Source organism: Mercenaria mercenaria, unplaced genomic scaffold, assembly GCF_021730395.1.
Source record: "Mercenaria mercenaria strain notata unplaced genomic scaffold, MADL_Memer_1 contig_2071, whole genome shotgun sequence".
In the NCBI taxonomy this organism is placed as follows: Eukaryota; Metazoa; Mollusca; class Bivalvia; order Venerida; family Veneridae; genus Mercenaria; species Mercenaria mercenaria.
Window position 1 is genome coordinate 10,343 of NW_026460105.1, and position 27,733 is coordinate 38,075.

The window sequence follows — 27,733 nt, forward strand, 5'->3', positions numbered from 1 at the left end:
CTAGTTTTTGACCTCACATGACTAAATATCAAAATCTTTCAAGATTTTGTTAAGGGTAACATTCTGACCAAGTTTCATTTAGATTGGGCCAACAATGTGACCTCTAGAGTGTTAACAAGCTTTTCCTTCGATTTGACCTGGTGGCCTAGTTTTACACCCCAGATGACCCAATATCGAACTCGTCCAAGATTTTATTGAGGGTAACATTCTGATCAAGTTTCAAAATTGTGACCACTAGAGTGTTAACAGTCAAATTGTTGACGACAGACGACGGACGACTGACGACGGAGGGACGACGACGGACGCTGGACACAGGGCGATCACAAAAGCTCACCTTTGAGCACTTCGTGGTCAGGTGAGCTAAAAATTCATTCACTTTCAGGAATTGTTTATTATGTTGTGTCATATCTGTGCAGTGTTATTGTTTACTTATGTTGTTTTTCTGACAGATACACAATCTCTCATTGTATACAGTCTTAAACATTTTTAATTTTGCAACTGTATACATGTTATTATAGAGGCTCACAGGGATGACCCGGCATGCCCAACTGTATTGCATCTTGAAATAAAGTTACTTTTGTCCTCGTTATTTAGAGTTTAGGTCAGCAGTTTCAGAAGAGAAGATTTAAAGAAAAGATTAAGTTCTCCATACAGTCATATAGAGAAAACTAACAAATTAATCTGGCTTGAAGGGCTTTGATACAGGATCATCCACGGAAAATTGCAATGAAATTATTTTGAAATCAAACAAGAACTTTGAGAGGAGAAGATTTTAGAAGTTTCCATATAGCCATATAGAGAAAGCTAACCATTACCCCCTGGCAGCCATATTTCTTTTGACATAACCATATGGCTTGAAGGAATTTGGTACAAATTCACCCAATGAACATTGCTGCAAAATTGTTTTGAAATCGAGCCTGAAGTTTGGAAGAAGGTATTTAAAGAAGCCATATAGAGAAAACTAGCCACGACCCCAGACAAACATACATACATTGAAGGAATTTAGAAGAGTGTCGCCCAAGAACCATTGCTGTCATGTTATTTAGAAATCAGACATGAGGTACGAGAGTTAAAGATTTCAAAACTTTATACATATAGCCTTTACGAGAAACTAGCCCCACCTCCTGCCAACCATGAATTTTAAAGAAACAGAATGATTTGAAGGACTTTGGTAGAGGGCCATCCAAAAAACATTGCTTTAAAATTAGTTTCAGTTCCAGCCAGACATTTCAAAGAAGATTTTCTAAGTTTTCCATATAGCCATACTGGAAAAACTAGCCTGGCCCCCATGGTTTTTAATAAAAAAAAATGATTTAAAGAAATCTGGGAAAGGGTAAGGTAAGGAAAATTGTTGTGAAATTATTTTAAAACTTGACAAGCAGTTTTAGAATGATTTTCAAAAGTTTTCCATACAGCCATATTAGGAAAAATAGCCCTGCCCTCTGGCGGCTATGTTTTTTAATGAAACAGAATGACTTGATTCACTTGAAGGACTTTGGTAAAGGTCACCCAAGGAACATTTCTGGAGTCAGCAACTTCTGAGTAGAATATTAATTCTGCTATGATAGTCTAGATTTTAAGAAATCTGAAATAAGAGCAAACCTGTGATATTTGGTTGAAATTGGCATTGTGGTTTAGGAGGAGATGGAGACATTTTGGATGATAGATGGAAAACAGACAACCAATGATCCTAAAAGCTCACCATGAGCACTTTGTGCTCAGGTAAACTGAAAAGATTTTACACCAACGAAGAAAAATTACCTAAAATCCTTTGCAACCTGTCTTTGTAACTGTGAAAAGTTATGCCAAGTTATTTGAGAATCTACGTATCCATTGCAAATTTGTCGGCTGGACAAGTGATAGCCTGACAGACTGATACACACATCTCTGTCCTATAGTCCTGTAAAACATATATGGTATGGTAGTGGTTAAATGGTATGACTAGAGCTATCACTGAAGGTGATAAATGTACCCCCCACATGCACTGACACTGTACATTGCAATTTGATGCACACAAGACTGCATAATTATGTGAACTGTAAGTATAAAGACTCTATGTATATAGTATAGTAACAAAAAACAAAGTCCCATAACTCTGCAGAATATTTATCTAAAAGAACGTAACATGCACAAGTAGGGTTGGTACTGATCACTTGTGTGAAGTTTCATTAAATTGTGTACAAGGCTTCGGGTGATTAGGTGCGCACAAGATTGTACATGCAGACTGTATGTATATAGTATATTAACAAAAAAACAAAGTTCCATAACTGAGCAGAATTTTTTTCTGAAAAAAAAACCTAACATGCACCATGCACAACTAGGGTTACTACTGATCACTTGTGTTAAGATTCATTAAATTGTGTGCATGGGTTCAGGAGATTATGCGCGCACAAGATTGCATATGCAGACTGTATGTATATAGTACAGTTACAAAACTCAAAGTCCCATAACTCTGCAAATTTTTTTCTGGAAGAACCTAACATGCACCATGCACAACTACTGTTGTTACTGATCACTTGTGTGAAGTTTCATTAAATTGTGTCAAGGGGATGAGGAGAGTTGGTGCGCACAAGACTGTGTCTATGTATATGTAGTATAGTAACAGAAAACAAAGTCCCATAACTCTGCAAATTTTTTTTCTGAAAGAACCTAATGGAATCATGCACAACTACTGTTGTTACTGATCACTTTTGTGAAGTTTCATTAAATTTTGTCATGGGGATGAGGAGAGTTGGTGCGCACAAGATTGTATCTACGGACAGACGGACAGAAAGACAGACAACCTGAAACCAGTATACCCCCTTACAACTTTGTTGTCGTGGGGTACAAAATATAAAACTGCATTTATAGTAATTATTGAAGCATCCATCAATTCTAAAACAAAGAGCTGCGTTCAATAAACGTTTGATGTCCCCGGTGGCATCCTTGTCGATACAAAGCAACCTAAGTCCAAAACGAGGTCAAGGTCAAGGTCAAACTGAGGTCATGTGTTGTTTAAGATGAGGAATGGTCACAGGTTACATCTGTATTAGTATCAATTCATTCTTGATGCTAGACAAAACGGTCCCATTTAGTTAACCAAGAGATGGCCCATATAAAGCAACCTAAGTCCAAAATGAGGTCAAGGTCAAAATGAGGTCAGGCGATGTCTGAAGATGAGGAATGGTCACAGATTACATCTGCATTAGTATCAAGTCATTCTAGTAAGGGGTATTGATGCTAGACGAAACTGTCCCATTTGGTTAACCTCGTACAGACGGACGGACGAATGAACAAACAGATAGAGAAAAGAACGATGAAATCCAAAATTCCACCATGGTTCCATCACACATCATACACCATATAGAACAAAGACCTGCATCTCTTCAGTTCTGAATTAACAGTCTTTAGCCATTTTGCTTTACTGTAACTTCACACTACAAAAGAAGAGACAGTTTATAAAATGTTTAGAAAATACAAAGAAATATAAGATGCACATATCACCTATGCGTTTTTTTTTATGATATTTTCCAAGTCCAAAAGGGGCCATGATTCTTGCAAAAAGCAGGATGGAGATTAGTTTCTTGCTGTACAGAGTCAACTATTGATGGTGAAAAGTCTTGCAAGTTTTAAAACAATAGTTTTAATAGTTTAGGAGAAAAGCTGACCTAAACATAAAACTTAAGCAGGCAAAATGATGACATATTAAACTCAACTTTTATTTCCAAAAATCAGATGAGCTAACTAGGGTCTGAGTTTCCTATAATTATGAGATTTCCTGCAATGTTATTTGGAAGTGAATCTATGTCTGTAAATAAAAGGTTTAGACCAAGCAAGAAAGTATACCTAAGTAAATCATTAAAAGTGACGCTAAAAGTACGTCAAAATTGATGTTTTGTTCGTCAAACAAACCTTAAACCAACAGATTCGTTAAACATGCAAATTATTACACCTACAACGGCTATGTCAAGTCAATTTGAAACCGAAAGTAAAAATAAGGAAAAACTGACAATAACAGCATCAGTGACGACTGATTCAGGTAACGATCTAAGTTATAATGAAACACAAGGTACAGTCATGTCTGTTGTATTGCAAGCTCAATGAGAGATGAATATTTGCTTGTAGAAGTTTTTTTTTTTAATGAATAAATATGATATCTTTTACCATAAATCTTGCCTAAAAAGTATTGTTAGTTCATTTATTCTGAAATATAAAATCCCAATTCAAAGAGCTCCAGATAAGGGCCGTATTTTCGTAATAACGAATTTGTTAGGGGTCTGATACGAATTTATTTTAAAATGTGGCCGTATCAATACGAATTTATTTTAAAATGTGGTCGTATCAGTACGACATGTAAACAGTATTACAAATTTCAAAGGAAGATCGAGCCGAGTTGCATGTCTGCGCCAAGTTGCGCTAATCAACGCTATCCCGACTGTTGACAATTTGCACGGTGTCAAATGAGTGTGGAATAGACGAAACACACGCCAATAGCATAATGTAAGCTCTGCCTACTTTAGGTACTTGCGAGAGTTTCCCGAGAAGTGTGAAGCGAATCAAATTATCCGATACACTACAGTAGATTGTGTTCAGCCAATTGGCGCCGTGGTTACGTATTTGACACTTTGTTTAATTGTCAGCATGTCCGAGAGCAAAAAATAACACAATGTTTTATAACCGTGAGATTAATTGGAATAGTGTACACATTTTTTGTCATATATGGTAAAAGAACGACATGTAATGTATTATTATGTTAAATCTAACTGACTTCCATCGATGAATTGATTTGAATATAATATGTAATTTTAGTTTACACAGTTTTACTTTCAGTTTTTATTCGAGTGAGATACTGTTCACCGATGATATGACTTATGCTCATTTTTGTCTGTTATCTGGAACTACCATTACTAATTTCACAAAATATCAGGTAGTACCATTACTAATTAGAAAATATATCAGGTAGTACTATTACGAATTTCATAGAAAATTTGGTAGTACCGTTACTAATTGTACAAAACCTTATCTGGAGCTCTGCAAATTTCCGTGTTTTACGAAGCATTTTTCCAATGGTAAAGGCTCCGGCCCCATTCCCAAACTATCGGAAAAAAACCCACTGAAATAAGATTGCTCTGTGCATGTCAAAGTTGTGGTACAGACAAACAAATCTGGATACACAGATGCACACACATACAACAAACAGTCATTTGGACAACTATGTCTTCACTTCAGCAAGAAGGCTCAACAAAAAAAAGATAATTTATGAAAAAGTGAGTGATGAGAAACTACTTTTCAAAGTTTTAAGCAAATCCATCAAGTAAAAACAGACAATTTAACCAAGATGTGAAACAGAAGCCAACACTAGGCAGAGTAAAACAGCTCTCCATATATTTCGTATGGTTGATTAATAGATTTATTTTGTTGGGTTTAACATTGCACTGACAATTATAGGTCATATGGCGATTTTCCTGCTTTAATGGTGGAGGAAGACCCCAAGTTCCTTCCACACATTATTTCATGAGCACCTGGGTAGAACCACCAACCTTCCGTAAGGGAGCGGGATGGCTTTCTCACATGAAGAATTCCACACCCCATAGTGAGACTCGAACCCACTTCGATGAGGGGCAATTGTTTTGAAGTCAGAGACCTTAACCACTTAGTCAAGGAGGCCCCTTTGTATGGTTGAGCTAAACACAAATCATACCATATGTTTTAAGCTGGAAACAGCTAAAGTTCATTAGAGCACCTCTCCCACTGATCTACGGCCAGTTCTGCTCCTCTGTTGAAGTTCATTTCTGTGGCAGTTGTACAATCACATTGTAGATTACCTTCAAATAAATCAGAAAAATATTGCTCCTTCTTTAACATCAAACGCACGCTATTCTGCACATTTATGTAACGTCATTTAAACAACGTGTTGACGCTAAAATATGATTTTGGACGTCACAAGATCATATACAATATCCATAATCCGCCCCTCTCCCAAAAAGAAAGAAAGCTGGTTCGAACATACTATTTAAGTGAGTTTGCCTTTCAATGCATCATTTGTACGTCCATTACATTGTATTTCAAATCCAAAAAAAATGAAAAAACAGTAAAATATTATCAGTATAGCAGCTTTGACTTATGCCAATTCGATTTATTGACGAAACTTCGGCATAATTTACTTTACCTTATTTGTTTTGTTTTTTTAAGTACAATAACATCACTGACCTCGAAATTAAACTATAAATAACTCCCTCCGCTGTGTACATGTACTCTGGATTCCTTTATCGGATACGCACTACACAGCTATGTTGAACAGGAACGGGAACCAAGTGCATCTAATTTTAGGCCCGCGCATGCGTAAACACCGACACGTGCAGATCTGACAGATCGCGGGAATTAGAGGGAGGTAACTTCTGATGCAAAATAAAATGCAGACTGATGCATTTAATTTATTTTACGCCAATCGAAAATCCAAATAAACTTGCCCAGGAGAAAAGGATTAATATTGTCTAAGCTTCTTCCCCAGTTATCGGTTGCCGAAATCTCCGTTTTTCTCTTCCTTTATTTATAAATGGTCTCATGTGTTCGGGATGAATAATTTATCTAACAGCTTACTCGTAAAAATGAATGTACCACCATACGCAAAACAAAGAAAAAAGATGGAAATACAAGTTGATTTTTACTTTTGCATGTTCAAATTTGTCTGTATACAGGTCATATTTACCGACAACGAAAATGATACAGTATAATGCATCATCGGATACATACAAAATACATTCATATTACAAAATTGTTTTGTTTATAAAATGTGCAACTCTATAACCAAATATCAAAACATGTTTATATTCCCTAAGTACTGACATTAGCATAATTATGTTGCATATCATAGTGAAAATGATTTACAAAACAAGCTATTTTCACAACAAATGAAATTTCTACATGAAGTAGAACTGGGTTAGAGGCTTACATGCCACCAACCACAAAGTTTAGGTTTAACAAAAATATGTTTAACAAATCAACAGGAAAAAGAAACAACAAACGGGTTAGCGGCTTCCATGCCACACACCACAATATACCAAAATAAAACAGGTCTATATTTCCGACTCCAAAACTCGTAATTTACTCATCACTTATCAGCAGAAAGAAAACTCGGAGGGTTAGCGGCTTCCACGCCACACACCATAATACAACAGGAGCATGCTTGTTTATATTTATGTTTTTAAAAAACTTAGTTCTTACAACTATTTTTGTGTTCTAAAAACAGAGCTTTAGAACGTCATAAACCATCAAGCATTTATAATAGGTGTAAAAGTGACCAGTGCTATATAAATTTCGATCAAGTGTTTAAATATAATAGGCCTGTCAAACTGTAATTTCTTACGCTTACAATTGTTAAAGACCTTACGAATGAAATGACATGGTATTGAAAAAGAAAAGAGACTACATTTACACTGTGTGATCTAACTACGAATAATAGCTTAATCAAATATTCAGGACAACAAACGCGCATTATATTGGGCATTGTTTGATTAAAAAGTTTCAAATTATAGATTCTGTATATCAGAGTGTCTGTATATAACTAGATTTAAGTCTTATTTGATAAGCTCGCTTGGTTCACGAATCTAGGAAACATAGTCACAGATCTTTAATAATGAAAACTATACACAGATATTAGTAGACTTGAAAACTTAATTCAAGTGTCGTTTCTCCCAGGGGTCAATTATACCGTTGTATACACAGTTCTCATAATCTTGGTCAGTACACGAAGGACAGTAGCAGGATATTTTCCTTACATATAGGATACCTGGATTACCGGACATTGAGCGTATGCAGTGTAATTTTCTGTTTTCTTTTACAGCTTTAACCTTTAACGTATACCTTTGTCTGTCTATTTCGCTGTCCTCAACATAGAAAAACAAACGCCCTTTCAGTTTTGTATCCCCATTCCTAGGCTTGTATGAAGAAGTTGATGGATTACGGAAGTATTTATCTAAATACAAATACAAATCTTTTGCGTTATGAATTTCGCATTCTCTACGAATTACAGACATATGTGCTTTGTTTTTAACATGGCTACCCGCGGCGTCCTGCTCACCTTTACCATGGGACGTTTCAAAGTAGTTTCTTTGTGTTGGACAGTTGAAATCTGACTCTGAGAAGCTGACATCACGCATACAAAATTTAGATTTATATTGCTGACTACAGCCATCGGTAAATTCATGTACATATTTTAAATCGTACTTCAACTGATCTTTCAGGTAATATTCGATCAAAAGTTTGCGAACATGGTGAATTGTATCTCTGTCATGAGTATTACTTTCAAAAATTACAAAAGCATATTCTTTTACAATGTTTGGTACATGCGTCGAGCTTGATCCAGTATTTTCTGTTTCATGACGGTATAAAACAGTTACATGTATAGATACTTCATTTCGTGAAAAATAATCGGATTGAATCTCGTCCTGAAGTTCACACTTGAAGTCCTCCGAGTAATCATGTACCATGACAACATGCCCTTCCGGTAAATTATCTACGATACTATGTAGTTGTTGTCTCTGCCAATGACACAAAAAATTGTGTAGTGGAAAATTTGAAAGCGAGTTTTTGATGTAATCCCACATTTCTTTCATTGTGGAAGTAACTTTTACAAACTGTTGCTTTTTTATATCTTTACCATTTCTGTCTTTCTTACCTATAAATACGTACTCATACCTGTTCCAGGTTACAAAACTAGTACTATCGTCCAATTCTTGTGCCATCAACTTTATGTTACTTACACCACATTTTGTACAATCACGTTTTAAACAGGACATTCTAAACATTTTTTCATCATTGATTGATACAGGCGGGCATAGACTTTCTTCAGTTATATCAGACAAACTTTCCCATAAAACATAATCATCTTTTAAATTTGGCGTTTTGTCCAAAATCGACTTTCTGCACTCTTTTGCTTTTTTAAATAAGCTGGAAACTTCAACGTGCTGTTTACATAAACAGGTAATTCTATCTTTTCTTTTTGCAGATTTAATGTAGTATGGTTTTAGAGATTCAAAGAGCCGTTGCCCTATTTTGATATCAGGATTTTCCTTAACAAAATTTAAATATATACTTGATTGTGTTGATGTTAAGATATGTTTTGGATGTTCTATGTATGTTTTCGGACCAATGCGTTCTCTAATAACCTTCCTTTTATCATTGAGAGGTTGACTGTTTTTGACCCAGTATTCCGCTATTTTATTACGGGCGCCTTCGCTCAATTTGTCTTTTCTTGTCTTGCGCGTGCGTGGTAGATTAACAGCTTCGCCACTGATTATCTTTTTATTAAGTTTCAAACCTTTGTTCACCAGTCGCCTATTTAAACTGGAATGATTACTTAGGGCAGTTTGTAGTTTATTTGTTTCAATATTGTTGCCTACTATACATGAGACGACTTCCTGAGTTTTTGTTCTGCATTCCGTTGATAAACCTTTGATAATACGTAATGAAGTTTGTACGTCAGACAGAACAGCATCTGCGACCTTTTCACGAATTTTTTCGCCTTCACCTTTAATCACCTTTTCAAATTCAAGGCGCCGTCTTGTTTTTAAGGAGTTAGGACTGTTTGCCGATATTAAAGCAGATATAATTTCAGATCTTTTCTCAGGTGTATAATCTCTAATAGTATCTTTTACACATTTCACGGCCCTGCTCTTTTGCATTCTGTTTTTAAATGGCTTAGTGACAGTTATGCTGCTTTCTGTTTCAGTAGGTTGTTTTGTCCGAAATTTACGTACTCTTTCTTTTGTTAATTGTCTGATGTGTTCTTTCTTTTGCTGAATTTTATTTAGATTCTCTAGATACTTTATGTATTTCTTATTTGTTGGTGTCTTCCTTTCAGACTTGGGAAAAGAGCTTCTATGTTTACTGACAGCTTGTTTGTTTTTTTCTTTCTTTTTATTTTTATACCACTGTAACCTTTCTGCCGGAGAAAGACCTATAGGAGGTTTATCCTTCATCTGAAAATTAATTATAAATGTATTTATGCTTTTTCATTACGTATATCCATCCCAAAATTACGTACAGCATATAGATCAGAACTTGGAGCAAAAACGTACGTCAAGAAACTGACACTTCCTTGTATACTCGTATTTGAACGTCGACAGAAATAATGTAATTTTTTTAGCATAACACTATATACGCTGTTTTATCTAAAAGTGTATTATGTTATATACCAATAGGAAGATATGATTTTGTACATTTATTTAGAGGTAAACTGGTTTCAGGCTTCAGAGCATAAAAACACATTACTATTGATTCAGGTAGGATACCCGTTGAACAAATATGACAAAAACTACGACGTCAGAAAATTTGTAATTATTTTAAATCTCAAATTGACCAATAACACAGTGGCATTTTATACTTTCGTTTACAAAATCCATCTGTTTGTAATATGTACTTTTACATGATATAATTTTCTTTTAAAAAAATAAACAGAATAACACAAGATAAACATTTTTACATACCGTGTTCTAGTTGTATCGAATGCGTTACGCTACGACGCACTACCGTTGTTTACATTTGAAATGACGCAAACAAAGTATCTGACGTCATAAGTATAACGTCGTATTTACGCGCCAAATCCAGAACACGTTGGTGCAAAAATTATCAAAATCGGATAAGAATTGCTACTCCTACAACATTTTAAAAACAGATTAAATATGTTTCTTGTTACGCGTTACACATAGAAATAACGGAACACCTTATATTTATTTTGATATTCTATTTTCAATCAACAAAAAAAAAATTATACATCGTTTTACATTACATGCTACATATGTAAACTCTATCACGATGTATGATTTTACAGGTTTCTGACGCCTTAATTTATTATTTTTAGTCAGTTTCAAACGACTTAACGCATAAAACTAAATGTGCAGAATAGCGTGCGTTTGATGTTAAGTGAGTAAAGGAATTGTTAAAATGAAATTTCTAAATGGTAACCTTTTTACATAAAATAATTTAAGCTTGCACATTGTATTTCAGAGCATTTCAAATAATCAATCCAAACAGAATTCAGTTTAGTCTCTGCCCCCATTCTGCCAACAGCACCGTAAAAATATTTTGTAATGCCAGTGTAAAAATAAGGCCATAAGACAGCCAATGCTTGGCTATTCGAATTGTTGTCCCAGAAGCAGGAATATTACCCTGAACGTTGAAATATCTTATAGAGTTTCAATCCAGTATTCTACATTAGTTTTGGAGATAGTAACTTGCATGCAAAACTTTAATCAGGATTTTCTCAGTCCAAAAGGGGGCAAAAGTTGCCCAAAATGCATGTCAGATTTACACGACTTGACTAAGAAAAAGAAAATCTTAAGTTTCAATGCTACATGCCTTGAAATAACAGCTATATGTACTTACATGGAAAACTTGAACAAAGGTGTCAAATATAAATATCAATGTCAAAAGAGGGGCACAATTTTGTATTAATGCAAGATAGAGTTATGGAACTTGTACAGTGCATGTCAGCTCATTACAGTTGAAAAGTGTGTAAAGTTTCAGTGGGTACTGAGATCCCAGCTTACATACAAAAACTGAACCAAAAACTGTTAAGTGGAAAAATTTTATAAATCAGCGAAGTGCAGTTATGGAACCTTTGCATTGCATGTCAGGTCATCACAGTGAACATGTCCCAGAATCCTAACAAGTTTTAACATTCTGGTTCAGGTGGTTCTCAAGTTTTTGATCAGCAACAATCAGCCCTATCAACCTATGAAATTTAAGGTTCTTGGTCAAGCTGTTCTCCAGTTATGGAAAAAATTAAGTGTGACAGGGAGATGGCCCCTGTGATGTTGACCTTTGATTGAGTGACCCCAAAAACAAAAGAGGTCAATTACTCTGCAAGTCCTATCACCCTATGAAGTTTGAAGTTTCTAGGTCAAATGGTTCTCAAGTTACTGACAGGAAATGGATTTCAATATTCTGGCTGCAGTGACCTTGACTTTTAATAGAGTGACCCCGAAATCAATAAGGGTTAGGGTTAGTTATTCTACATGTCCAATCATCCTATGAAGTTTAAACATTCTTGGTCAAGTGGTTCTCAAATTACTGATCAGAAATGGCTTTTCATGTTCAGGCCCCTGTGACCTTTACCTTGAACAGAGTGAATTCAAAATCAATAGGGGTCATCTGCTCTGCATGTCCAATCATCATACGAAGTTTCGACATTCTGGGTCAAGTGGTTCTCAAGTTATTGATTGGAAATGGTTACCTTGACATTTAATGGAGAGACCCCAAAAACAATAGGGGCCGTATACTCCATAAGCTCTGCCATCCTATGAAGTTTCAAGGTTCTAGGTCAAGTGGTTCCAGTTATTGGTAGGAAATGAAGTGTGACACACAGATAGAATGAAGGACAGACACACAGGGTAAAAACAATATCGCCCCCTTAACAAGAATTCTCACTGGCACCAGAACAGAAAAAAATGCCTCTGTACATGTTATACCTTACCCCTAGGTATTCTATAAGAACTATTGTTTTTTTTTGTGTAACGTTGAAAAAACTATAAACTACGCGTTGTTTTTGTAAGATAAGAAGTATTGAAGAAATGTGACTGGTACACAATGGAAGATAAATTACCATTTGTTTGATATCCATAGTACACATTTACCAAACTGCATGCTGTATGTATGAAATGCCCGATTGAAACGGGTTAGTATATTTTCCCGTTCATGACCATGGTTCTTATAGAATACCTAGGGGTAGGATAGAACATGTACAGAGGCATTTTCTTTCTAGGCTGGCACCAGTGAGAATTCTCTAACTTGGTATTACACTGACCTTGGATGGGAAGGATGTCATACATGTAGCTGTAACCGAGATACAGCTTGGTAAGTCAAGTCAAGTTTATATTTATTTATTGTTGGTAGATAAAATAACATTATAAACATAAGCTATGTATAGCTTTTGGCTGATAGTATTGTACTAGTCCAACTTACTGTACGTGAGCCACGATATTGTGATTATTTTTGCATAGGTCAATATCTTTCCTCCACGACGTAAAGAGAGGGATTATGACCTATCACGAAAATATCTCAGAATCAGTTTTGACGTCAAATAATTTGGACTAGTATTGTACTTGCACATAGAAATTTAACCAAGGCATCAAGCACATGTAGGGTGAGTAGAATAGCTCTTGGAATTGTCTAGGGTTACGGATCGGTATAGCCTTACTCATTTGGTCTATTGGATGACATATTTTATGATCTGATTTTTTTAGCTGTCATCCCTCAACGACAGTCAAATGTTATCACGCTGTCCCGAAACGTCTTATCATTTGGACTAGGATCCGTAGCATTAGACCCTTCCATAGCCCCAGACACTTCCACAGCTATAACTTTTCTTCGAATAGTTGACGCTCCCGAGGTAAAACTGAAAAAAAAATTGTTCAAGTGAAGATTGGCAGTTTTGAGACATTTTCTTGCTATACATTTATGTGCGTCTTGCGACCAAGATTGACTCCAGCTAGTTGTATCGCAATTTTACGCATACTTCTCGCTGTCAATCCGAATTGTCTTGTTTTGTTAGTAAGTATGGATTGTATTTTATTCATTTAAATCGCTGTCACCTTTCCATATAGCATGTTTAACATAGAAATCAAGCTCCAAAATATACGCGCGGACTGTAAGCGCATTTGTTTATCCGGACGTGACATCATACTTGCTTTCACGTGCAAATTTTATTTGAGCTGCGCCATATAAAACAAGAGCGCCGCCAAGAGGGGCAACATACGCCCGAAGGGTTACATCAGAGGATGGGAGCAAAATTTAAAGAACTTGACTGTTGAAGCCCAAAGGACAGGAACAAGAAAAAGAAGAAATTTCAAAAAAATAATTTTTCAAAGTCCACAAAAAAATTTTACCTGGTAAAATTATGTCAAAATACACCTAAAACTTTGATGTACCATCCATGTTGTACCACAGAAAAGTGGCCTCGGTTTTTCCCTACTGCCAATAATAAAAAAGTTTCAAAATAAATAATAATATAGTAATAAAAAAAGGGAAGTATTTCAAAAAAAAAATTACTGTAAGAGAACAAAAAGGGATCTGCCAAATAAAAACAAGAGCACTGCAATGCATATCAATATACACAAAGCAAAGTCATATATGACCTTTCACTCCTAAGTGTGACCTTGACCTTGAAGCTAGTCATCCGAAACAAGCGCTCTGCAGGTCGTCTCAGTATGGTAAACATTTATGCCAAGTTTCTTTGAAATCCTTCAAGCAGTTCAAGAGTTACAGAGCAGACATGAAACACACTCATAGGACCTTTGACCCCTAAGTGTGACCTTGACCTTGAAATGAGACATTCAAAACATGTGCTCTGCCCGTTGTCTCGGTGTGGTGAACATTTGTGTCAAGTTTCTTTGAAATCCTTCAAGGGGTTCAAGAGTTACAGAGCGGACACGAAATTGCTAACGGATGGACGGACACCGGGACCATAACATAATACGTCCCTTCGGGCGTATATCAAACAGAGTGCGTTTGCGACAGCATGTATCTGCGCAGTCAGGTCAGGATCTATGCTGTTCGCTAACAGTTTCTCTAATTCCTATAGGCTTTGAAAGCGAACAGCATGGGTCCTGACCAATTGCGCGGATGCACAGGCTGGTCTTAATCCATACTGGTCGCAAATGCATTATGCTGGTTTTCTCATGGCTCGACTCATTCAAAGTTGGTGCATGCATATATAAACAGAAAACATAAGTTACCGACATAATAGCTATTTACCAACATTCAAGTCATTGTACCGGACAGTTGCCTTAGAATATGATCTCACATTGTTTATCTTTGTTATAAAAGTATGAAAATAGCAAATGTGTTGGACTTTAAGTTATACCAACATTATAAGCAGCCCTTCCCACTGCTTCAAATAATTGTAGATTAAACTAATGGCGGTTTTTATAATTTAAAGAAATGAGGAAAAACACATAGAAATAAGTTTCAATTACACAAACAAAAAGAAAAGAAAAAGTGGAAACAAAAATGGGAAATAATGATTTTACAAAAACTATGGTTGTACTTCTGTAAAAATGCCACCAACGCGATCGACCGACCGCCCCACAACCTCCCCCCCCCCCACCCCCATTCAGCCCCCTGGATGCTCGACCCCCTGTTGAACTAGATACTACATGTATTTTGTGACCAGGAAGCGCTATAACTATTCTCGTTAATGGAATTGTCCTGTATTTTTTATGTATACCTGTACGTCATTAAAGATCTTTTCATTTTGTGAATCAGTCAAAGTATCTGCACCAAAAAGAGGTTTGCGTGGGCTTTAATGGATGGAAAGAGCGAGTACTTTGAAAGAGTTGTAGTTTTGCAATTCGAAACCGGGTACATTTGAAAAAGAAGTGTTCTGTATCTTCAATTCCATCTCCACATGTGCAAATAGGATCATCTCAGAGATGGTTTGTAAAAAGGTCAAAATTTAAGTTGCTGCACCTATTTCTCATGCGTGCGTAATGAACTGAATGTAATCTTTCTTCGTATAAAAAGTATTTAGCTATGTTTGGTGGTTTGGTAGTGATTCATGGATACTACAAGACATTGTCAGTTTATGTGAAATCTGACTGTGAACATCGAATGCGGACTGTCTAGGTAGCGTTTCAAAACACATTTATTCATTTATTGGTTTGTTTTGGTAAGTGCCTTTTGTTTTACAGTATTTCTGTTATGTGATGGCAGGCAGTTGGCCTAACAAGTGTTCTTGGATTGTTTACCGGTACAAGTTAATCTGTTCTCAGCAAGTAATTGTTGCTGTTTTTTCATGGAAAATGTTAAAATGCAACGAGCAAACTATCTTTAAGTTGCTTTAACACAGTGAAAAGTCACACCCATTAACTGTGCATACTGAAATTAGACTGATCGGAGACCATGTAATTACAGTTTGGTGATCATCTGAAGTTCACTTTAAGCTAGTGTTGAGATTTTTAAACTATCAAAATCTGTATCCCTTTGTGGATGAAACTGGTAGAAGCCGTGCATTTAATTTTCAGTGACTACAGTTATGTGCTTAAAGTGCACAATACTAAACAAATTATCCTCTTTTTTTACATTATTTTCTCAACAGTCTTTTATACATTAAAGTGCTCGTCAATCTATAATTATGCTTGAGAGATATTTCAAAAACGATTTTTCTCCCTTGCTGAGAAAATAAAACCGGGAAGTTAATGTTAACTTACAACAAAGAAACATATACTGCAAGGGTGCGATCGCACTCCCTTTTCGGCAAAGCTTCCATTTTTCATTATATCAAAATATCCTTGAATGTCCATTCTTTTTTTTTCCGCTAGCTACGCTCGCCAACTTGCCTATATTTACTATTATTGACACTGTAACCTTTATATATAGTCTGATGATTATTCTTTATATTACAGAATATGATTTTTAGAATGGCCAGAGCATTACTTTTATGTGAAACTGATTATGTATAACTATTTACCTTTTCACAATTATAGCGGAATGAAATGTATAAAAATGACAGTTTACATTTACATTAAGTTTCTAAAAAATGATGTAAAATAAATAATGTAAACTATGTAACTGAATACTATGAAATTTATTAACGGTGTTATGTGAAAATTTTTAACGGTATTATGTGAACTTTAGTGTAAAAATCAAGGATCATATATCAGTGAAAAATTGTTTAGCGGCAGGACCCATACCTAGGTTGCTACTCATTTTATTCAAAAATGATTTTAGGAGTAATAACTCCGCAAACAATATTTCGAGCGGACGTGCCAATGATATGCACAACAAGGCTTTATACCAAGCACTTCCTACTATCATTGAAATCTGAACTAGAATTTTGAAATGAAGCCTTGACAAAAATTTCTAACGGCTTTTTTTTCTATAAATCTACCTGCAGTAAAAGGAGGTAATCCCAAGCAAAGAAAGTATTTTTTTCCCCAATTCTGTGAGATTGTGGATAATTATAGAAGTGACAATGACAGTGCCGGAATGATTTATAATGATATTTGATGTTTTGTGTTGGAGGAACTAAAGGAATAATATTTTTTTTTTATAATTTTCCCACTTTCTGTAAGACAAGAGGGTCATGATGACCCTGGATCGCTCACCTGAATAATATGAGCTACATGCTTCAAATGACAAACTGATGATTTTAGAAATATTTTGGAAGATTTTCCGAAGTACAATCAAGTAACCCCTGGGGCGGGGCCAATTTTACCCCGGGGTCATGATTTGAACAAATTTTGTAGAAGTCTACTAGGCAATGCTACATGTCAAATATCTAAGATCTAGGCCTTCAGGTTTATTTTTAGAAATTTTTGAAGGTTTTCCTATGTAAAATCAAGTGACCCCTGGGGTGGGGTCAGTTTTGACCCCGGGGGTCATGATTTTAACAAATTTGTAGAGGTCCACTAGGCAATGCTTTATGTTAAAATCTAAACTCTAGGCCTTCTGGTTTATTTTTAGAAAGTTTTTGAAGATTCCGGGAAAACGGGAAAAGTCCGTGAATTTCAAAAATTGACTCCCGGCCGTGAAAATACCGGGAATTTGGCGAGAAAACGGTAAAGGTACGGGAAAATACCGGGAATTATCCCATTTTGCTAAGGGAAGTAATTCATGATTCAAAATTGCGGACATGGATGTCATTTCAATTACCTTTTTCGAAAATACCGATGTTTTTGTGGTTGATGGGCCTATATAGGTAGCTATGCTTGAATTTTTAAACAGTAATTTTAGGCTTTCGGTCATTTTTGTGTCGATTTTTAAGTAGCCCTGTGAAATTCCGATTATTTTGAGAACAATTGTGAAAATCGTGATTAGTGACACGCTTGAATTCAGTGATCAAACAACAACTTGACTGAAAATAATTTTATTGCTAGAAGTGTATCAAAGATTATATAAATAATGTAGGTGGCACCAGAGGTGTAGTTATTATGAAGGAGTTGATTAATTCTTCACAACATGCTAGACAAGTAAATGATTCATAGTTTCCTTGAGAAACAAAACTTCAGGACAGTAAGGAAACAAAATAGCGACCAAAGCGACGAAAAAAAAAAAAAAAAAAAGAAAATTTGCAGAGTGCAGAGCCTGTATTTATTTAATAAGTAGAAATTTTTAAGCAATATCGGGCCATCATGGCCCTCTTGTTCTTATATTTTTACACTGAATCTAGAAAAATTGACGGGAACGTACAACCCGATATGTCGTACAGAGGTCCTTGAAAATCGCAACAAGGTCCTGGAAAAGTCCTGGAAAAGTCCTTAAATTTCATAGACGAAAAAATGTGGGAACCCTGTCCTATGTAAAATCAAGTGACCCCTGGGGCGGAGTCAATTTTGACCCCGGGGGTCATGATTTGAACAAATTTTGTACAGGTCCACTAAGCAATGCTACATGTAAAACATCTAAGCTCTAGGCCTTCTGGTTTATTTTTTTTTAAACTTTGAAGATTTTCCTACAGAAATCTATGTAAAATCAAGTGACCCCTGTGGCGGGGTCAATTTTGACCCCGGGGGTCATGATTTGAATTTTTTTTGTAGAGGTCCACTAGGCAATGCTACATGTTAAAATCTAAGCTCTAGGCCTTCTGGTTTATTTTTAGAAAAATTTTGAAGATTTTCCTATGTAAAATCAAGTGACCCCTGGGGCGGAGTCAACTTTGACCCCGGGGATCAAGATTTGAATAAATTGTGTAGAGGTCCACTAGGCAATGCTACATGTCAAACATCTAAGCTCTAGGCCTTCTGGTTTATTTATTTTTAAATTTTGAATATTTTCCTATAGATATCTATGTAAAATCAAGTGACCACTGGGGCGGGGTCAATTTTGACCCCGGAGTCATGATTTGAACCACTTTAGTAGAGGTCCACTAGGCAATGCTACATGTCAAATATCTAAGCTCTAGGGCTTCTGGTTTTTGAGAAGAAGATTTTTTAATATTTTCCTATGTAAAATCATATGACCCCTCAGGCGGGGCAGTCATGATTTGAACAAACTTGGTAGAGGTCCACTAGGCAATGCTTCACACCAAATATATAAGCTCTAGGGCTTCTGGTTTTTGAGAAGAAGATTTTTTTAAGTTTTTCCTTTCGGTTGCCATGGCAACCAGAGTTCTGCATGGAATTCAATTACTTGAACAATTTTTGTATAGCTTCACCCAAGGAACATTCCTGTGAAGTTTGGCCTAGCGGTTTATGAGGAGATGTCATTTAAAGTAAAAGTTTACGGATGGACGCCGGACGGTGAGTGATCACAATAGCTTACCCTGAGCCTTTGGCTCAGGTGAGCTAAAAATGCCACAGGGAAAGATGTTGACCTTTCATGTTAATAAATAAATAAAAAAGATAATATCTTATAAGACATAATGCACTTTGCAAGTAGATAGTTACTTGATTAGCAACTTTGCTACGCATTATGGATTATGAATTTATATAATGATGCGTTATTTTGAGTAAATTGTTTTCAGGGCATCTCCTACTGCCATAGAAAGCAAAGAACTTTATTACCAATCAACACCTTTTCTGCAAGTTTATTGCTTGTTAACATCTTTTTATTAGGGACCCGGGGTCTCATGTAATTTATTACACAGATAAGAATCATCTCGGTGATAGCAGTGAAAGCACTGCGTCTATATTAACAGCCGAATTCTCAAATATATTATCAAAATAGAATACAAACGTTGTCAGATACATAATCTGTATTAATTACTGTTTAGTTCAGGATAATGTGAAAGTGATTTAGTATACGAGATGTACCCAGAGCTAATCTCAAGCGGGTATAGAACGCGCTAAAAGAAAAGAAAAATCCTTATACATTTAATATAACATAATATTAATAATGATGATAACGATTATTATTTTCTTCCCACTACATAAAAGGAAAAACTGATTGAGCTGGTAAAGAGTAACATTAAACAGAGCAAGTATTAAAGAATCAATCATGTAACATTGGCATTTTCCTGCGTTTCGAAAATATCGGTGCGACAGCTTCATTTCCCTTAAAATGAATAAATTTTTGCTGAACTTTTTTTCAATGCTGAGATAAACGCTTGTTTTAACAATCTAACATCTATTAAATCAGTCAATCATAATTCGCACCTACTTTACCCTTCATGACTGGCTCGAAGGCAAACAGGTCACACTTCCTATTAATGACTTAATAACAGGCGTTGTTGTCATATACACTGTGTATTTGTTAGTTTGTTGTTTCTGTTTATTCTCATTCGTGTTTGACAATTAGCTTTTCAAATGTTTATTATTTACGTAAATTACATTTGTCAAGTTAAATCTAATTCATTAAATTTGAAATCATCAAAAAATCTATTGAATGAAATAAAAGTACGCAACAGACTCACATTAGAGTATGACCTCTGAAAATGAAATAGCAGGTCAGATTATAAACTTTTCCTGCTTTCTATTATTTTCTCCTTTTTTTCAAGATTATAGTACTATGTTTCGTATACATGTATCTTACGCTACGTGATGTACATATATGTTACACTACCTGATTTGATTCGCCTAACATATATGATTTTGATTTATACTTTTTATGATTTAGTTTCTTAATGCAAAGGAAACAAGAGAGCCAAGATGGTTGCTCTATTGAGAAACACACCATACCAGTGTAAACATGTTTGACCTAGGGATTTCATGGAAACAAATATTCTGGAGAATTTTCATTAGAATTGGACCAAGAATGTGATCTCTTGAGTTAAACAAGTATTTTATTTGATATGACCTAGTGACCTAGTTTTTGATGCCAGATGACTAATATTCAAATTTGACATAGATTTCATCAAGGCAATCATTCTGGTCAAATTTTATGAAAATCAATTGAAGAATACAGCTTCTATCGCATACACAGGGTTTTTCTTCGAGTTGACCTAGTGACCTAGTTTTTGACCCCAGATGACCCATTTTCAAACTTGTCCTAGACTTCATCAACGTAATCATTCTGACCATAATTCATGAAGATCAATTGAAAACTATATCTTTTATCGCATACACAAGGTTTTTCCTTGATTTGACCTAGTGACCTAGTTTTTGATCCCAGATGACCCATTTTCAAACTCAGCCTAGATTTCATCAAGGTAATCATTCTGACCAAATGTCATGAAGATCAGTTGAAAAATACAGCGTCTATTGCATACACAAGCTAAATGTTGACGAACGCCGGACATCAAGCGATCAGAATAACTCACCTGAGCATTGCTATGATAATAAAGATCATATTGCATATACTGATGCCAAATAAAAGAATAATGTAACATAAATCTATTGGTATAAAATGAATTCTCTATTCTCAGGTTTTTACAGGTCTTTCTGTTCGGCACCTCCCGTAGGTGTTAAGCGAAATAGCTGAAGCATGTCGTCTGCTCTCCTTTCTAAATAATCCGATATTGATCTGTTTATTGAGCTTAGATAGTGAAAGAGAGATAACTGTGTATAGCGTTGATCTTAATAAACAAGGGAAGATAATAGTATCGATTTTTATTCAATTCTTCAGTATTGCTGGAATTGGTGCTCCTGGTAGAATGTTAGCAGTATATGGCCAACTATTTATAACAAAGCATTTCCACAAATACATGTTTTCCCCTATACCCACAGTCAGCAAAAACTGCAAAAATAAAATCCTCACCAAAATATCTTAATTTGGGAAAGTAATGGGAAGTGACAGTATATGAAATTAACATGTAGAAGTAACTTCTGTATTTTACCTGTCCAGCATCACCTTAAGACCACCACATGTAGCGAGCACATTGGCCATTCTGTACACTTCCTCTTTGTCTATATCTTCCAGTGTGTTTGTATCAAGGGAGTTAACTATGTCCTCTGTAGCATCCCCCAACAGTCCTCTCATATGGTAGATAATCTGCATTGGCGCTCCCTGTTAACCATGACAAATAAGACTGTTCTATTGTTTTGAGCATAAAATTTAATGCTATTTTAAATTGGTAGTCAAAAAGATAAAACATTTTCATATGGGTTTGAGATCAACCTCTGTTAGACATATAAAAGGTATTTTCCAAAAAAGACAGGAGTAACATTTGAAAGGTAAGAATCAAGGGTACAAGAAAGGAGTTCACTGGAGATGAGTACCAAAATAAAATTAAATTTTTATCTGTAACTACATGGTATACAATGGGAAATCATCAGTGTTTTGTTTTTGTTTTAAGTAATACTGACACAGATCAGAGGATAACTTTCCAGCTTTAATGGTGAAAGAAGATTCCAGGTGCTCCCACATGTACTATACCAGGCACAGAAAGGCACCTAGGCAGAAATATATGACTTTCTAATGTGACAATTGGAGCTTAAACTCTTCTCCCTTATACTAAATGAGTATTTAGGCATTAGGAAGTTAGAACACATGAAGACCATCTGGATGCAAGGATGGGCAATGACATGTCTCCTCAATCTGAAAAAGTGTGTCTAGAAAGAGTTATAAGACCAACTTCAACATTTACCTCTTCATGTTCCAGTGTCCATTCTTTCCTGTAAACATCTTTCACAGGTAAATCAAGGCTTATGATCTTCTTGTTCACAAGTAACTGAAATGTTTGTTGTATAAGATTTACTGTAAATATTCAGTCAAAACATCTATGCCTATTTTCCATTTGTGAAATTCACAAAAATTTTGAAATGATGACTATGTTGATAAAATATTAGATGTTCAGTCTGTACTTACAATATTGGTTATTTCAATATGGAGATTTCACATGCAGTTTTTCAGAAATATAATTTTAGTTATAAGAAATCATCATTTCCACATGACTTTTGATATTCACACACTAAATAATTATGAAATATGTCTGGATTGGAATTTTATGAAGTGACACATTTTGCCTACCTCCATACCAGAGTCATCTTCCAGGAGAGCAACCAACTCACAATCTGCAAGGGGAAGGTCATAAGCTTCTCTGTATAGAGTGATCTCAGAAAAATTCATTTCATATCTGCCTTCAAGCAGGTTTCAATAACAATTTACATGTCAATTTTAATATTACATGTTTCACTCGCAACTTATATTTCTGATAAACGGGAAACAGTTTACTAAAATCAACTGTCACACATTTTATATGTGAACTAATAAAAACAGTAACTTTCTCTGTATTCATGTATTAAATACATCAAAAAGATCATAACAAAAAATCTGCAATGTGCACAAAAGACATACCTTGACATATTTTGTTTTTCACATCCCTCATGAGAGGTCCGAGCCCAGCTTCGCTCGAGCTGTATGGATTTCCCAGCATTCTCCTCTTGCTGCGGGTCTTTCTCTAGGATCATGAAGAAATCACCAACATCATTCTCCTTCTGTAAAGAGAAAGAACTTTTACACATACCTAAAGACAAGGTAGTTTTCTACACTTCTGTACCAAGATATTGTTTCTGAGAACTACTGACAATGGAATTTGGGGTATTTTTACAGCACAGTACTCCTTCTTGTATTATATATAACTTTGCAACAGTGGTGAACTGGGTTTTATCTTGTATCATGTTACACTGCATGGTAGTATCAATCCATGAAATAAGATGCCCCAAAAGAAATAAGAATTCCCATATTTTTTCTTTATTTTAATATCCACAAATTCATGTTGCCATAAACTGAAACCACAACTTATTACAATGATTGCACAGTATTTTAGCTAGTAACAGTCTATATTACTACATGACTCCCTACATAAATTGCCAGTCCATAGTTTGTGAAACTAACCAGTCATTAGTGAAACTCTAAATTTTTCTGGACAAAACCAAAACGTGAAGTCCATGGACCTTGGGGAAAGATTCTGACTACTGACTGGCAGCTTTTACGTGTATACGATTTAGTCTCCAGCATTTATAATGGTATGTACTTGTGATGTACTAACTGGGAAAATGATGCTACACAGTCGCTCAAATATGAAGACAGGTGACACTTTGTCATCTAGTGGATATTTCTGTATAGTCTGTACACGCACTTGCAAGAATTACTGTAAGTGTATTAATATTAGCAGAGTACTAATTTTCGCGCTATTAGCCGGATCGGGCATGCGCTAATTCATGTCTAGCGCTAAATTTACAGTATACAGACTAACACTAATCTAAACGAATGTAGATTTTATGTCATACTGTACACGTATGCATTTTTATGTGCGTGCCTGGTCGATTTCATTACGAATACCATTCAGCCAACAACTGGCCATTTTAGTGCTGGTGATACTGTGCTAATACAATTACGCGCTAATAAGTCGAAACTACTCAATTCAAGGCGTTTGCGCTAAACTTTAGCTGCGCTAATATTAGTACACTTAAAGTACTTCGTCTCAGACTCTGTACCTGTTGTAAACATTACTACAACATTATTGGGTACATATAACCAGAGATCTCTGATCTGTTAATTACATAATAATATTAACGGTTTCCTTCAACTGTTAAACAGAATAACACTATCACTTCTTACAAACTAGATGTGTGTCCATAAGACACAGGTGCCCCCCACTCCTGCCACTGTAACATGGTTTAATGACTCAGGTTAAACAATTTTTAAGATACAACATTCCTGTAAAGTTTTGTGACTCTACGTCAAATACTTTTGGAGCTAAGCGCGACAAAACATTAAAATGACAATTTTTTCCTAGGTCAGGGGCCATAACTGCTACAATACTGAATGAATCCGGACACAAAACCCCAGGTGCACAACTGCACATGCTGACCAACATTCCTGTAAACTTTGGTGACTCTAGGTCACATACTTTTGGAGCTACGCCCTATACAACATTAAAATGACCAATCTTTAATTAAGTCAGTGGCCATAACTCCTACATGACTGAATGAATCCGGGCACAAAACCCCAGGTGCAGAACTGCATATGCTGACCAACATTCCTGTAAACTTTGGTGACTCTAGGTCAAATACTTTTAGAGCTACACACGACACAACATTAAAATGACCAATTTTTACAAAGTCAGGGGCCATAACTCCTACACGACTGAATGAATCCGTACGCTAAATCCCAGGTGCACAACTACACATGCTGACCAACATTCCTGTAAAGTTTTGTGACTCTATGTCAAATTCTTTTGGAGCTAGGCGCGACACATTCTCTGAAGGACAGACGGACGGACAAGAGCAAATCTATATGCCCCCACCACTCACTATGCTATTGTAGAATTAAAATCAAAGGAACAATTTTATACTGATTATTCTATAATCTTCAGATATAAACAACTAAATGGTTCATTGTTCAATACGGAAATAAACTTAACACATTTGGTTAACCTCTCAGAATTTACCATTAACCAATTATCAAAATAATGAAATACTGCCTTCCCTAACATTAATATCACATTTACCCACATCAGAACACATTAAGACTAAGAACTGTGACACAGTCAGACATGTAAACTTTCATTCACAAAAAAAATGATTCCCTGAACTCTTCCATAACCTCATCTATATTGCAAAGATAGACCTGTAAGAACATACCTGTAGTAAGCTCCTCCAAAAGCTCTAACAGTTTATCCTGTGTCTCATCTATCAATTTAGTTCTCTGGCACAGAAGTTTCTTCAGTGAGAGATATCCATTAAGGACGTAACCAACCAGTCTATTCTTGTAGTTCTGCTTTATCTCCTTTTGTTGAACAAACAGGGACAGTAACTCTGTAAGAGCAAAATATAAATCAACTCTTCCTGCACAGAACTTTGTATCTATTTCCATTTTATAATATATAAAAACTTATTCATGCATAGAACCTAAATCTCTACTACTTTATTTGTACTACTGCTTACTCTGCATGTAACTACTAATATTATTTATTATACAAAATTTATATAGCGCCCTTTTCATGATAAACACTTCAAAGGCGCTTTACATAGCGCAAAGGCAGCCACACAGGGTGCGAAATTCATCCTCTGCTGGTACAGACACAGAGCGATCTATCCAGAGGGACAAAGTGAGACAAAGCTCCTAAAACTGAGAGAAAGAGAAATCCTTTTAGATACAGGCCTGTCCAGCTAACTTAGCCCAGCCCTTTGCAAATAGACAGTCTGATTCTTTAACGTGCCTAGTGTATAACACCCATACACACAAATCCGTTTTTCCTGGGAAGAACCAGTACTGGTCTCTTAGTTAGATGGGAGACACTCAGAGCATCTCAGACATATCCAGTGCCTAGACTGGGAAATTCTATACCATACAACTTACATGTGAGAGATTTTAGAGCAAAACCTTGTGCCAGATCAGAACTCAGTGTTGTCTCCTCAAGGTACTGTAGTTTCTCCTCCTACAAATAAATGTAAGACATATGCCTGTTTCAGTGTAAGATTGAAATATCTTTCACAAGTGAACACCAACATACATTATTTTCACAAGTGGCATAACAACAAGTAAAAATGTAAGATATGGTGTACCGTACATGTGAAACAAATTTGCTGTTTATTTCATGTTTTGACTAAATTTACCCATTTTATAGTTTCTTACCAGTGAACAAGAGCTGTCACTAATGGTGACAAATGCCCCCGCAGCACCTTGACCTTTGACCTGGTGACCCCAAAGTCAGTAGGGGTGGTGTAATAAGTACTATCAGCATGTGAAGTTTGAAGGTCCTGGGTGAAGTGGTTCGCATGTAAAGTGCCTTCATGCAAAAAGTTAACGTTGGCCCCTGTGACCTCGACCTTTGACCTGGTGACCCAAAAGACAGGAGGGTTGGTGTACTCATAAAGTACTATCAGCATGTAAAGTTTGAAGGTCCTGAGTGCAGTAGTTCGCGAGTAAAGTGCATTCATGCAAAAAGTTAATGTTGGCCCCTGTGACCTTGACCTTCGACCTGGTGACCCCAAAGTCAGTAAGGGTGGTGTACTCATAAAGTACTATCAGCAGGTCAAGTTTGAAGGTCCTGGGTGCAGTGGTTCGCGAGTAAAGTGCCTTCATGCAAAAAGTTAACATTGGCCCCAGTGACATTGACCTTTGACCTGGTGACCCCAAAGTAATTAGGAGTGGTGTACTCAATAAGTACTATCAGCATGTGAAGTTTGAAGGTCCTGGGTGCAGTGGTTCGCGAGTAAAGTGCCTTCATGCAAAAAGTTAACGTTGGCCCCTGTGACCTTGACCTTTGACCTGGTGACCCCAAAGTCAGTAAGGATGGTGTACTCAATAAGTACTATCAGCATGTGAAGTTTGAAGGTCCTGGATGCAGTGGTTCGCGAGTAAAGTGCCTTCATGCAAAAAGTTAACGTTGTCCCCTGTGACCTTGACCTTTGACCTGGTGACCCCAAAGTAATTAGGGGTGGTGTACTCAATAAGTACTATCAGCACGTGAAGTTTGAAGGTCCTGGGTGCAGTGGTTCGCGAGTAAAGTGCCTTCATGCAAAAAGTTAACGTTGTGACTAACGAACTAACTAACTATCGAACGAACGAACGGACGGACAGTTGAAAACTAATATGCCTCCCTTCGGGGGCATAAAAATATATTTTGGTATCTTTCACTGTGAAATATCAGATATATTTCACTCTAATATTTCAATAATTTACTGAAAAAAATGTAATAAACATCAGCATTCCAAGGTTTAGATGGTACATGTATTTTCATCCATTTTTAAAGACACTGATCAAAGGTACCATACTGGTTTCGAAGCAGTTTCCGTCATAAAACGAAGGTTTTTAAAATATCTTTTTTCTTGAACGTTTCAGTTCCGTAAAATGCTCCCAAAGAGAACACCTTAGCTCTTCTGCTTTTCGAAAACATAAATATCAATAGTGACTAGCGCACGTGATAACA

The 27,733-nt window shown here is 36.0% G+C and overlaps 1 protein-coding gene and 1 long non-coding RNA gene across 2 annotated transcripts; both read right to left on the reverse strand.

Moving 5' to 3' along the window:
• Positions 1 to 1,764: 1,764 nt before the first annotated feature.
• LOC128552135 (uncharacterized) lies at positions 1,765 to 22,311 on the reverse strand. Its single transcript, XR_008368980.1, has 4 exons — positions 21,692 to 22,311; positions 13,178 to 13,375; positions 5,681 to 5,804; positions 1,765 to 1,900 (listed from the first exon to the last, which is right to left on the reverse strand). It is a non-coding gene; the product is annotated as an uncharacterized LOC128552135 (long non-coding RNA).
• Positions 22,312 to 22,372: 61 nt separating this feature from the next.
• LOC128552134 (protein purity of essence-like) lies at positions 22,373 to 23,521 on the reverse strand. Its single transcript, XM_053533152.1, has 3 exons — positions 23,152 to 23,521; positions 22,825 to 22,868; positions 22,373 to 22,525 (listed from the first exon to the last, which is right to left on the reverse strand). The coding sequence occupies exons 1-3, from the start codon at positions 23,228 to 23,230 to the stop codon at positions 22,388 to 22,390; spliced, it is 261 nt and encodes an 86-aa protein (XP_053389127.1). The 5' UTR covers positions 23,231 to 23,521; the 3' UTR covers positions 22,373 to 22,387.
• Between the last annotated feature and the right edge of the window lie 4,212 nt (positions 23,522 to 27,733).